Source organism: Bombus vancouverensis, chromosome 10, assembly GCF_051014615.1.
Source record: "Bombus vancouverensis nearcticus chromosome 10, iyBomVanc1_principal, whole genome shotgun sequence".
Lineage (NCBI taxonomy): Eukaryota > Metazoa > Arthropoda > Insecta > Hymenoptera > Apidae > Bombus > Bombus vancouverensis.
In genome coordinates this window covers 1,231,563-1,245,168 of record NC_134920.1, presented here as the reverse complement: position 1 = coordinate 1,245,168, position 13,606 = coordinate 1,231,563, and the positions used below count along the sequence as shown (strand labels likewise).

Below are 13,606 nucleotides of genomic sequence, written 5' to 3'. Positions count from 1 at the left end.
ATTGGTTCATTTAAGCATGCAATACAATAAGCAAGAACGTGATAAGACTATAAATATATTGAATTCCATATGCTAAAAAATACATTTGAATATTGTATGTTTTAGAACAGCATACGTGTTTAATACATTATTTAATGATTTCTTGATGACTAATTGCAATATTCTTAGAATTTAGAGTTAAACTGATAAAAATTTAAGTCGTAAATGCATTATTCTTTTATTAATGTAAGTACAGATTTCAACAATAAAAAGTACATTTAAAAGCAAAAATTAAATTGTTAATATTCGATATTTTTAGTTTTTGACCTTGCAATTATTGCTCATCAGTTTAAATTTATGATTACCGGATCCAATTGTCAATTCGATCTTATCGAATTTTTAGCAAAACGATATCGATAGTGGTGACTGTGTATGTCTGCTACTGTTGTTGGCCGAAAGTGTTCTGTTTGGAAGAACATTAATTTATTGACGTAGGAAAATAATATTATATCTACATTTTCAATTGTAATAAATTACTTCATATATTTAATATTGCTAGTAATGTATTATATTAGATATATTTTCCGGAAAAGAAATTTTTGGAATTTCGTGTTATAAATGTTGCATAGGTTAGTTTAATGCGAAATATTTTCAAATATTTATTTATTATTATTTTATGATAATTCTGAATATTATATTATGATGATTCTATATATCTATTTTACCCAAAAAGTGAACAATGTGTCAGTGATTATTAACTACGCTCTCTATTTTCATAAACTTAAAAGATACAAATATCATAATGGATCGTGGAAAGGCAGGAATTGGCAGAGGTGCAAAAAGTAAAATTGCTCAGCATCCTTCTGATTTATTTGCACTTGGATCCAAAGGTTCGCGTAATGAAAATTCTGATGTTAAAAGACCAGGTGTTATTCATTCTAAGCAAAGTAGTAATACTTCAACTTCTGGTAAATAAAAGATTGTTATTTTAATATATGTCCAGACAAATTTGAAGAAAATTAAAGAAAATTTATGATACAATTTATTTATCTAACATATACAAAATTATGTAGGAACTGACAGAAAAAGAGAAGCACCATCAGGATCACTTCAATCTTTTCAATATATCCCACAAAAAAAACCTAAACTTGCTGCACATGTTTCTCATCAACGACCACCATTCTCAAGTGCTGAAGCTTGGGAATTGGTAGCCATAGATACTGATCCAGCAGATTTTGTTCCAATGGTCCTAGAAGCTAATGATAATGATGAAGGTGACAAAGTTATAGGCATTATTTGTGGTGCCATAAAAACACTTAAAAATCAGAAGTGGAAACCAGATACATTGGTATACATGGGATTATTATACTTAGCAAAAATTCGTCCTTCTATGTTTTCAAATGATTGTATATTACACGCACTATCCTCTTTATTGAAACGGGATCAAGGACATAATTATAAAACGAAAGGAAACCCATTAGTTCCTGTACTTGCAGCTAATTTGTTAATGAAGGGGTTTCATGATAAAAGAAATTGGCCAGAAATCTTTGTTAAGGTTGTTCATAGATATATTATATTAATGCTTATTAGTTATATGTAACATTTAATTTAGAATTAATTTTTATTATCCTTTTCCTAGCTATACATTGAGGATGCTTTAGGTGAAAGAGTATGGGTTGATCATGAAGAATGCAAAGGTTTTGTAGATAATATTTTAACAGGATTTAATACAAGGCATCCACCAAAAAGTGTCCTACAACCAGAACTATCTGTATTAACACCACGAGATTGTCATAGTCCATCTACAATTGACGATGAAGATCCAGGATCTTCATCTGTACAGTTTTCTGGTGACAAAGAAAAAATAGAGTTTCCTATTACTCCTAGATACACTCATTGTATAGAGAACATAGAGTTCATTGTTCTTGAAGCTGTGAAAGAACAGTTGAATAGACGACAACCAGAGTCAATTACCAAAAACTTTCTAAAATTACTTTCTTCAGCCTGTGGTTTTGTAGAAATCAGAAATATTGCCGTTCCAAGATTAGAAGTATGGTTGCATAATCCGAAACTAATGAGACCTGCCCAAGAATTACTGAGTTATATTTGTTACAATTGTACTTCTCATACACAAAGAGATGTTGAAGTTATAAGTCAATTAGTAAAAATGAGATTGAAAACTAAAGCTGTAATTAATTTATATCTAAATGGCGTAAAGGAATTAATCGGCTTGCACCCTGAAAATTTATGTACTATCTTAAAACATACAATTTATAACGAATTATCTAATGCAAGAAATCCAAATAATATGCCAATGATAGGTGTAATGTTTCAAACTTTATCCGAGCAAGCAGCTAAGTTACTTGCAGAAATATTTCAGGATTTATTAATGAACCGAGAAGATTATCTGAGACCTTTACGTGCTTTACTCAGAGAAATCGTACGTGTTTGTCGACACGATATTAATTTACTTATTTTTGCGCGTACATTGATGTCCGAAAGACAGGATATAGCGCAACAGTTGCTTAATTTTGAATTCAAAGAACGAGTCTTCATTTCAATTGCAGATTTATTGTGCTTATGTATGTTACTAGCTATCAGCCCACAAGTTAAAGAAGCTGCAGCATTAGCACAAAGAGGTGATAAAAAAGATATAGCTTTATTACATCAATTTCAGAACATGGTAGCAACAATACAATTCGAAGCCGTGTTATGGCTACAGAATTCGGCGCCACAGATGTACGCCATTGGAAAAAATGAGCTCCTTCATGCCTTACATAAAATTTTACTGCTTGAACCACCAGAGCAGTACTATAAATTAGATAATTGGCCACCCGAATCTGATAGAGTATTTTATTTACGTCTTATTTCGGATGTTCCATTATTACAGAATACATTGTTAAGACTATTACTGATTGGTTTTTCAAAAGTATATATCTAAAATGATAAATTTATTTATTTTTATAGCATGTCTCTCTAGTATAATAGTTTGTGTTGTATACCTTGTCTTTTAGGAAAATGGCATTACTCATTCAGAAACATTAGATTTGGTGGATCAATTAGTTAGACGAGCGGCAGCTAACTCAACTGAGAGTTTCCCGACATTACAAGCTGATAAATTGGATATAATTGAACTTATTTTTAACTTGTGCATTTATCAACCACCAGGAACTATAAACATACCGTCAAAGTATTTACAGATTTTAATAATATTATAAATTTAAAGTAAAATTCAGTTCAGTAAAAATTCATATTAATTACTTATTTCACTTTATTTAGCTATGTACCACCTACTTTGGCAATATCAAATTTATATTGGAAAGGGTGGATAATGTTATTAATACTGGCTGCTCACAATCCTTCTACTATTGGTGCTGTTGCATGGAAGAGGTATCCCATTTTACGGACTCTAATGGAAATGTGTATTACGAAGTAAGTTTGATTTTTTGTGTAATCTTGCAGAGAAAAATACTTATATTCTTTCTCAACAGATCTTTTTTAATGTGTTATTTCTTATAGTCATTTCTCCTATCCACCACCAACGATGGCATTACCAGAAATAATAGAGCAAGAACGTTCGAAAGAATTGCAAGTTGAAGCTATAGAGAAACAAGAAATATTAGAATACGAATCGCACTTAGCTGCTGCATCAACAAGAATACAAATATCAGAACAAAACAGTTTATTACTATCACAACTAATGACTATGGAACCAACTGGAATTGCTAGGAGACCACCTCCAGCAGTATTGGAACAAATACAATCATTAAATGTGTCTCATAGGTTGGGACATTTACTTTGTCGATCTCGTAAACCAGATTTCTTATTAGATATAATACAAAGACAACAACAGAGTTCGTCTCAGAGTATGCCATGGCTAGCAGATCTTGTACAAAATAGCGAGGGATCTCTTAGTCAATTACCTGTACAGTGTCTTTGTGAATTTTTATTATCTACTAGTACTCAAGCTGTGGAGAAGCAACCAAGACAACAACAGCTATTAGCCCATCTTCAAATGTTATTAACTGATCCCGAACAGGATCGACAACATGCTTACGAGGTTTTAGAATATTTCTTAAGAAGACTGAGCAGTCAACAAACTGGCAGCCGCCTTCAAGCAATTACAGGTTTGAAGATGGTACTTGGATCAATACCTACTGAAGAGGAACCTATGGATATAGATGGAGAGAATGAAAAGTAATTTCATAAGTTCACTTTTAATAATGCTCCTTCAAGTTTAAAACTAATAAAACTATTTGTTTTAGGGAGATCTGGCTTCTTCGCAAATTACCGTCCATACCTCATTTCTTATCAGTACGATCTTTAGTTTCTACTGCTCTTCGAGGTGCATGTCAAGTCGAAAATAACCCAGATCTTGTACATGCGTACATATCTTATCTTGCTGCGCATACTACAGACGATGATTTACCCGATTTAACTGATTTAGTTAACGAAATAGCTCAATTAGTAGTCGAACGAAGTACGATTATAGCAGCTATTCTACCGCAACCAGAAATTGACAATCCACCAAATAAAGCAGCTAAACAGACTCTGCATGCTTTCATGGTGATTTTCTGTAATTATCTAGAAAAAGCTCGATCTCCACGAGCAGAGGAATATACCTGGTCTGAAAGTCAAGACCAGATATTAGTACAATGGAGTACAGGAGAAGAGTGTACTATGCATATTTTAGTTGTTCATGCTATGATAATCTTATTAACGTACGACTCTGATGATGATGTATTGTTTGATGCTTTACTTGAAACTTGGTTTCCATTGAATACAGAACCACCAAAAGCTTTCCTCGTTGATACAAGCGAAGAAGCTTTATTAATACCTGATTGGTTAAAACTAAGAATGATTAGAAGTAGTGTACCACGTTTAATTGACGCAGCTCTTAAAGATTTGGAACCACAACAACTGGTTCTTTTTATTCAGAGCTTCGGTATTCCTGTTCCTTCAATGACTAAATTACTCCATACATTGGATACTGGTGTGCAAATTGACCCGAGTTCTGTTGGTGAAGCAGTACTCGATAAGACGTATATGGCACAATTAGTTGAAGTTCAACACAGAAGAGGGGCAACGGGTGGACTAGTCTTTGTACAGGTTTTACAATTGATGGAGCCAGAGTTACCTGATGAAAATGCTGTAACTATCGCACAATTACAGGAACCTTTACCTCTAAGTGCTGTAGTTCAAATACAATCTGTCATACAATCTTCTGTTAAAACGGATGTCCCACATTTAATCAATAGATTATTTATCGAAAATATACCAATGAATCAAAAGGTAGATGCATATCGCCGATTACATAAAACCTTAGCAAAAGATTTGCAGAAATCTGCTAAAGAAAGTGGAGCTGCTGTGTTAGCAATACAACATATATGTAGTGTATTAAGTTCAATGCAAGTTAAACAATTCTTAGCCTCGCTTGTTCACATGCCTCAGTATTCTTGCACCCTAATGCGAGTAATATTGTTGCCTTTAAAAAAGCCATCGACTTCGAAACAAGTGGTTGAATTAGCCCGTAATATGTGTCTAAACTTGATACAGCTAATAGGAGATGTAAAAGCACCAGTTCTATCTATTTTAAGAGACTTTGCAAACGTGCAATTAACCAAAACGCCAAAAAGCATGGAATTAACGATGTTGATGCAAAATCGGGATCCTGGATCTATTTTAGAAAGCACGGATCCAGTGAATTTGGAAGCAGTTGGACGTAAGTTATTAAATATTTGTCTGAAACAACAGAAAACCGACGTTCTTGTTGAGGCAATGGCAAGATTACTAGTAAATGATAGTAATGAAGGCATTTTGAAGCCACGAACTGGTGTATTAATCGATTGGTTAGCATCTGTTGAACCAGAATTAATTGGAACATGTCCTACTCTCCAAATGAAACTTTTATTTGGGAAAACGAAGATACAAATGAAAGTTGATAACAATGTTATGAGTTCACATTCATTTAGGCCCTACTTGTTAACTTTATTGACGCATAGGGCAAGTTGGGCAACTTTGTACAAATGTGTTGGACATTTATTAGATAAATGTGATGATGGGTAAGTAAAAAATAATTTAAAAAATATATGAAGGTAATATAATGTTATTTTCATAGGTATGATCCGACAGCTGTTCTGGACTTCTTGTGGGCATTAACTTGTAATCCAAAACTCTGGCAAGGCAGAGACAAATTCACGCCAAAACATTATGTTCCAGAAAATATTTTACTTTTACACGAGAAACAGTTACTAACACTTGTAGCGTATATAGTTGCAGAAGCTGTTATCATATATAATTGTCAAAACAGAAACATTGCACTTGCTCGAATGGATTCTCGTCTTGATTTATTATTACACTGTGTTTCTACAGACGATCATTTGGTAGCCAGTGTAGTAAAATATTTGGCTGCACGTATGATGAATGACTCAGAGTATGTCTAGTTTAATGTAGTATTAAGTTTTTTTTGCAGAAACAAAGCTTAAAAAAAGAGTAAGTTTCCTTTTTTAATAGAAGTTTTCTAAATATTTCTCTTTTATTTTTTAGTATTGATTCAGATATGGTCCATCAATTCTTGTTACACATGTACATGAAAATACCTAAAGTAATATGTTACTTAGACACATTTCAAACTAAAAAGTTTGTTGGAGGAGCAAAAATTACAAAATGGACGGGTTCTGTGTTAGATTGTATGAGTCATTCTTTGTTAACTGCTCTAGCAGCAACACCGCGGCAAAAGTCATGGAATTCTAGATCTCAAGACTTCGAATTATGCGCCCGAAAAATGGCTGCTGTGCATCCTATTTTAGTGTTACGACAACTTCCAATGTTAGCGTCGTCACTAATGGGAAGATCTTATTTGGATTTTAGTCAATTTAGAGCAGGTCATCATCTAAATCTTTTTGTACAAATAATGGGATTACTGGAATTACTACAACCACATTTGTTTAGTGAAGAACATCAGACTGCTTTGGAAGATACATTGGAGAATTACTTTCAGTGCTTCCAAGTATGTAAAGGAATATTTATATATTATTAATATGAATCAAATTAAAAATAGCTAATCTGTTTTATTTTCAGAATTATGGTCCAGTAAAAGATCTTATACCACTCTTAAATAGATTTATTACATTACTACAAGCATACATCTCTTATAATGCACAAAGGGCATTGAAATATTTGCAGAAACATGCTCAGGCTCTACAGTAAGTAGTAACTATAATTTCTTCTATGAATTTCAGATATCAGCTTACACTTACATATAGTGAATTGCAGGTACATTATCCAAATCTAGTTACACTTAGAACGCTTGTATCAGGCATTCCAATGCCAAGAGAAGGAGAAGACATAGAGGAGATTTTAATTACTGTTCCTCCTACTCCACCTCCGACAGAATCCATTATTCCACAGCATTGGCCTTCATTGTTAACTACATTATCTAAACTGCAAGGTGAAGGTATGATTAGAAAATACGATTTAATTTCAATTTAAATATCGTTATAATATTAGAATATACAAATTTTAATATTATGCTTTAGATGTATTTAGCGCTCTTCAAGAAATTGAGCATTTGTCATCACGAAAACCTTCAGTTTTGGAATCTATAACAGACAATATAGCAGAATTGCTTGTATCTCCGCAAAGTAACATAAGATCTCTTGCTCATACATTATTAGCAAGAGCATTAAAACATCGCCCAGCATCAAATGCAAATATCTTGTCTGCATTTCAAAGGTGTTTGGACAGTTCTAGAGCTGATATATTAATGTCAGCTTTAGAGAAGTTACCAGAAATTGTATTATGTATGCAAGGTATATTTCTCTTTAGTTTATTCTAGTACCTGTTTTGGTAATATATATTGTATTCTGATAAATTATATTTTATTTCAGAACACGCTTTACCGTTAATGCAAAAAGTATTTGAATTAGGAGTAAATTCAAATGTGAATACTATACCATATATAAATAAAACCATTGCTCTGCTAAATACACAACAAGGTTGTTAATATCATGAAAATTGTAATTTTATATTTTGTATAAAATGAAATAAAGATTTTTTTTATAAAAATGGCGCTTGTTTTATTCAGGTAGTAATATATTTTTAAAAATAATATTAATGAAATTATTATATGAAGTTGAAAATGAATTTTTTCTATACTTATATAAAATAAAACTAATTTAATATTTTACATAGGTACAAATTTATAGTACAATTATACAATTTTCTTGTTATATTACAAGCATGTAACAGATAATAATATCTATATTATATAAATATTATACAGTAAAATACATATTATAGAAAAGCTTCAGGTGGCACATTGTTGACTGTATACATATTCATAAATGTCACAATAGCAGTTCTAATATCCCAGTTGGCATCTTCAAGATATTGATGACAAAATTTCATATTCATTGTAGTCAATTCATGTAAAAATGTAAGTAATTGTTCTTTTTCAGAAACACTAAACACTGTTGGAGTAAATTTTGGAGCACCTTTTGATTCAAACCTTATTTCACTGTTTCCTGACAAAGTGCCATTAGCAGGTGTTCCGTCAAGATAACACTGATCATTAGTAATGCAATATTCATTATCTTCTTTTTTCATAATCATAAAAGTTCTATTGAAAAACATTGGAGGACATTGGTGAATGTCTCGAAATGAGAACATTCCTTGCACAGAAATTGCAATGTGAATCTCTCCTTCATACAATAAATCTATATAAAATGTTTTAAAGTGATGTATCGTAGGCGGTTGATTTCTGAGCGCAGAAATGATTTTTTCTGGTCCACGTAATAAAAATTCTTGGCACTTTGCATAATCAACAAATTTTAGTAAATTTCTGTTTGTAACAAACGTCTTAGTTAGCTGTTTATGAATGTAATTTGAAACAGGTCCCAGAGTCATAGAATAAAGTGCATCTCTGTCATATAAACCATTCATCACTTGTCTATCATCTTGATCATATAACGTGAAAAAATGCTTCACAAATTGTTTGATCAAACAAGTATTTGTACCATCTCTTAGAAAGTTACTTTGAATATTAGGAACAAACTTTTGTTCCATACCTATTACAATTCCATCCAATTTTTGCAAATGAGGAAAAACATTTTTTACTGCTTGCACATAATCTTGACACTTGCTGTATTTTGCACATAGTGGATTCCCATCCAACCAAAGTTCACTTATTTTAAACTCACTAAAATAGCGTAAGTATTCCACATCTGTGATTTGATTATGACGTAAGTCTAATTTGGTTAAATGATAACTAAAAAATTTTTCAAAGAAGACAATGCCTGTAATTTGATTATATCTTAAAGTCAGTTCTCTAACAGGTAACCGTGAATCACGATTATTGCTCAAAATACCCATTTTAGTACATCTTAAAACAAAGTGTAATATTTTAGGTAAAGATATGGGACAATATATAGAGTTTAATGACTTTTCATTTTCAAAATCATCAAGGTTCAATACCTTTTTTGTAGGTTCATACCTATAATAAAGTGCCTGTGCTATAACTCTATTAGGATTCAATTGTAAACTTTGAGAATCTGTATATCCCAATATAATATCAATGCGTAATTCTTGCCCATTTGACAATGTTATGCATAAACCTTGCTTTACAAGATTTTCAATAGCGCTGCAGCTACATTTTGTCAGGAATGTACTTTTGTTGGGACTTTCCTCTTTATACATAATGGGTAATATAATTTCAGGTTCACAAGCAACAATAATTGTTCTCAATACTTCTGTTGCTTTATATTGTCCTATGCCAAATAAAATGAATTTGTGCCATAAATCTCGTCGTGCTGCCAAAGTTGATTCTTGAGTATTAAGTGATGGTTTAATATATGTCAGTCGCAATGGTTCCCAGTCTGACATATTTTTAACAACTTCTGCATTTGTCATTGTTCTTGATAATGTATATAATGTTGATTTATAAAGTTTATGTTTTCACAAAAAGCAACAATAAAATTAAAAGTAATAAAATATGAAATTAATTCACAATACAATCGCTTAAATTTATAAGATTTATTCACAAATAGTTAGAAGACATTAGAAATTAATTTTAATCAAACAATATTTAGTAAATATATAAAAGATTTCTGTATACAATTGTTTAGACATACAATATACTGTTTAGATAAATTTCCCTATACAAAAAATATTACTTTCTGGAAGAATATCACTAATTCAACGATTTATATTAAGTATTGAGTGACATGTACTCACTAATGCTCGCATTACATTTTTATTTAAATTACGAATATTATATAAAACAAATTTTTTTGTACTTACATAATATTTTTCTTGTACGAAACGATTTATTAAGATTTGATTTCTAACAAAATGTATATAATATGTAAAAACAAAAATATTTGTTCAAAACCTTAATATTTGAAACTTTTAAGAAATGAATTAAATATCTTAAGCCTAAATATTCCTACTTTAAATTTTAGTTGTAGAAAATATTGTATTCCTTACAATAACTTTTACTCATTTTTATTGCGTCTACAATTCAATAACAAAGATATTGAATATTTGTTTCAAAAACCGATATATATTTAATTTTAACAAATAAGTAACACATTAATTTGTATGGGTTAATTCAAGTTTAAATAGTACATTCATTTTCAGAGGGCAGCATATGTATGATTCACAAGTGGGTTGGGCACTGAGCGTAAATTTTTTTGTGATTAATTACATATCAGTTATATGTATACAAAATATACATTTTTTTACTTATAAAATTTATTATACAAAATTTAATGACAAGATGATTAAACGATTACATTTATTTTTATTTGGTTTATATTTTATGTGCCAAGGTAAATTTTAGTGATTTGTAAATTACTTATGTGTATACAAAATTCCACTTTTAATTCTGTATTTAAAAGTTAAAAACTTTATATAAAAACATTTTTAAGTTAAAAAATAAATATGCTAAAAAAATATATAATTAATTACTCTATTGAATATTCAATATTTTTGTGACATATTACAAATGTTATAATTTTTAATATATTTAACAACATATAAACAATTCAATATAAATGACAATAATTTCATATTTTTTTCATGTTTATGTTTCTTTAGTTGTGTATTCGATTCAACAATCAAGTTCTTGTCAAATTCCATTAGTTATTAGAGGATCTTGGTTTTCTTGGGAAAATGGAAGGAACACTTTAACAGAAATAAATGCTGAAACAATGACTGATCGTGGCAGATGCGTTGATATGATAGAAGAGTATCATGTTAATTATACATTTGTGTTTCAACATGAAACCTGTTATCACTGTGTTAAATTAATTGTTAGAACTGTAAATGTATTAGAAAAACTTGAAGGTAAAGTATATAAGATAAATTTAAAGGAATTAATAAAAAAAATCTGTATATAAAATACATTAATACTGCATGCTTATGATTTAGCATATTGTGTGAATCTACCCAGTGGTGTTGAGCCAAATGTGGAAAATGTATGTAAAGGGTTACGTCCTGACCAACAGTTAGTAACACTATTTTCAGAGAATTATGTCCCAGTAAACTGTAGATCTTCTCTTGAAGGAGTGTGGCAGTTTGCCTATCAGGTATACATTTAATAGTACATTTGTACAATAGTATACACAAAATTTATCCATTTTTTTATTATTACAGAATCGATTCAGATTTACAGGAGAATGCAATCATCCAGATGCTCAAATTAGATCATGTCAAACTGCCGGAACACAATTTTTGATAACTAATCAAAAATTCAACATAACGTACAAACAATGCGCTGGTATGAAGAATACTTTTGAAGGAGGTAATGTATTTTGTTAAATTAGGAGTTAATACTATTTTGCTAAGTTCTTTCTTGTAAAATTCAAATAATATTCCATTTTCTATTTCAGTGGTAGAATACAGTTGTTTGGGAGATTGGTTTGTTGATAAAAATCATTTTTTCGCGGTTGCAAATACGAAAGAATCTAGAAAAGACGAAAAATACCGATGTTTCCTAAAGAATCGCGATGATGATCTTTATATTGGTGTATCTATTACTGCAGAATGTAATACGTTGAAGACAGTTGAGAAAAGTCCAGAACGATTAAGGGTAACACCCGTCAAAGCGGAAGTAGTAGAACCAGGATGCAGACTACCAGAAGATATGAGCGGACAATGGATAAACACTGCCAATATTGATGCAGATATTTTCATTAACGAAACGCATATAATTGAAACTTGGTATCCTGATGAAGGTCGTTATAGACGTACGATTTATGTTTGTCGTGAATCGAGGGATACCAGGGTGATGATGGCTAGATTAACTGTTGATGGATGGTATGGATGTTTAATGTAATTGATAAATGTTATGCTTCAATATTTAATTAATTTTCATTTTTAGTCAAAAAGATTATGTATGCTTTGACTTTGTACGTCGACATCATAACATTATCAGATATCGACGTGGTATTGCAGTTATTAAAGATGATTTCCATACAGTTTGTTCTTGGGTTCAGTTCCCTAACAAGGAAGCTTGGAAATATGATTTATTCTTAGGTCAGTATAAAATACTTTTTCTGTATATCTAATGCTAGCTAGGTTCTTCTATTAATATTTGTTGTACCTTTAGCTAAGAATCCCGTACCAGTACGCTGTCCAGTGGCCGGAAAATACATGTTTGCTCAAAAAGGAGATGTTTTATTTGAAACTAGAATTTTAGGGGGTGTTACAAAGTCTCCACGTCCAAATATTTATTGCAAACAAAACATTTCAGATTTTTCTGTATGTGATACTGACCAAAAGGAAATTGCCATTGATGAAACCTATTGTTTATCAGTAGATCATTTAGGAAGACCTGTGGATATCTACAGTAAGTGTAAATTGCTATAGTAGAATAGTATATATATATATATATATATATAATATAGTAGAAAAATAACATATTCCACATGTTCTTTTTAAATATAGGTCTCCCGGATTACAAAATGCAATGTATTGGATTTTGGAAAGAAAATTTAAAATCATATTTAATAACCTACGACGAGTTAGATCCTTTTAGTAAATATCGTTGCTGGGTATATCAAAGAGCAGATTTAAATAAAGTTCTCATGTCTCAAGCTATTGGACCATTCTGTGATCTTAAACAAGATGTTACAAGCAGTAATTATACTGAAGGTGCCGCAGTTGCGTTAGAGTTGCAGGTAATACAAAGTGCCTCTATAAGTTTATTTAATGCATTATGTATAATTCTAAATACATTTTATAATTAAATTAGGAATATGAAAGAGAACGTGATCAATGTCCAATGTATTTCGATGACGGGAGTAATCCTTGGGTCGTAACGGAAAATTATATAAAAATATTCCATTATGGTAGTGGAAGTATAAAAATTTCGTTTTTATATTCATTCTTATTTTTAACAATAGGTATGATTCATATACCGTTGGTTGAAACATAGTATATTAACCCCTTTTATTAATCAGTTCCGTCCATATGTGTACATATCGTTTATTAGACATGAATAATTATAGACAAATATACATAATGCACTTATTTATTGTATATCTTAAATTCAAAGAGATATTTACTATACATTGTAATATATAATACTCATTATATATATGTTACAATATGAAGTGCATTAACA

At 30.7% G+C, this 13,606-nt stretch overlaps 3 protein-coding genes across 5 annotated transcripts; 2 read left to right on the top strand and 1 right to left on the bottom strand.

Annotated features, from left to right (window-relative positions):
• The first annotated feature begins 311 nt into the window (after positions 1–311).
• IntS1 (integrator complex subunit 1) lies at positions 312–8,040 on the top strand. 3 transcript variants are annotated; one of them, XM_076622035.1, is made up of 14 exons: positions 316–504; positions 768–947; positions 1,053–1,534; positions 1,619–2,908; positions 2,994–3,169; positions 3,259–3,411; positions 3,499–4,176; positions 4,245–6,041; positions 6,098–6,412; positions 6,526–6,988; positions 7,060–7,184; positions 7,245–7,435; positions 7,518–7,790; positions 7,869–8,040. In XM_076622035.1, the coding sequence occupies exons 2-14, from the start codon at positions 782–784 to the stop codon at positions 7,982–7,984; spliced, it is 6,225 nt and encodes a 2,074-aa protein (XP_076478150.1). In that variant the 5' UTR covers positions 316–504; positions 768–781; the 3' UTR covers positions 7,985–8,040. The 3 variants fall into 3 exon arrangements, with proteins under 3 accessions (XP_033194806.1, XP_076478150.1, XP_033194804.1); XM_033338913.2 differs by having other exon boundaries at positions 316–608; XM_033338915.2 differs by lacking the exons at positions 7,518–7,790; positions 7,869–8,040 and having other exon boundaries at positions 312–608; positions 7,255–7,396.
• LOC117159202 (nuclear RNA export factor 2) lies at positions 8,040–10,595 on the bottom strand. The gene has a single exon (XM_033338818.2). The coding sequence runs from the start codon at positions 9,886–9,888 to the stop codon at positions 8,275–8,277; it is 1,614 nt and encodes a 537-aa protein (XP_033194709.2). The 5' UTR covers positions 9,889–10,595; the 3' UTR covers positions 8,040–8,274.
• Positions 10,596–10,635: 40 nt separating this feature from the next.
• Positions 10,636–13,504, top strand: udt (protein undicht). The gene is made up of 9 exons (XM_033338817.2): positions 10,636–10,808; positions 11,077–11,325; positions 11,410–11,567; positions 11,635–11,782; positions 11,871–12,297; positions 12,362–12,516; positions 12,590–12,829; positions 12,928–13,160; positions 13,235–13,504. Exons 1-9 carry the CDS (start codon positions 10,757–10,759, stop codon positions 13,415–13,417), a joined length of 1,845 nt encoding a protein of 614 aa, XP_033194708.2. The 5' UTR covers positions 10,636–10,756; the 3' UTR covers positions 13,418–13,504.
• The last annotated feature ends 102 nt before the right edge of the window (positions 13,505–13,606 follow it).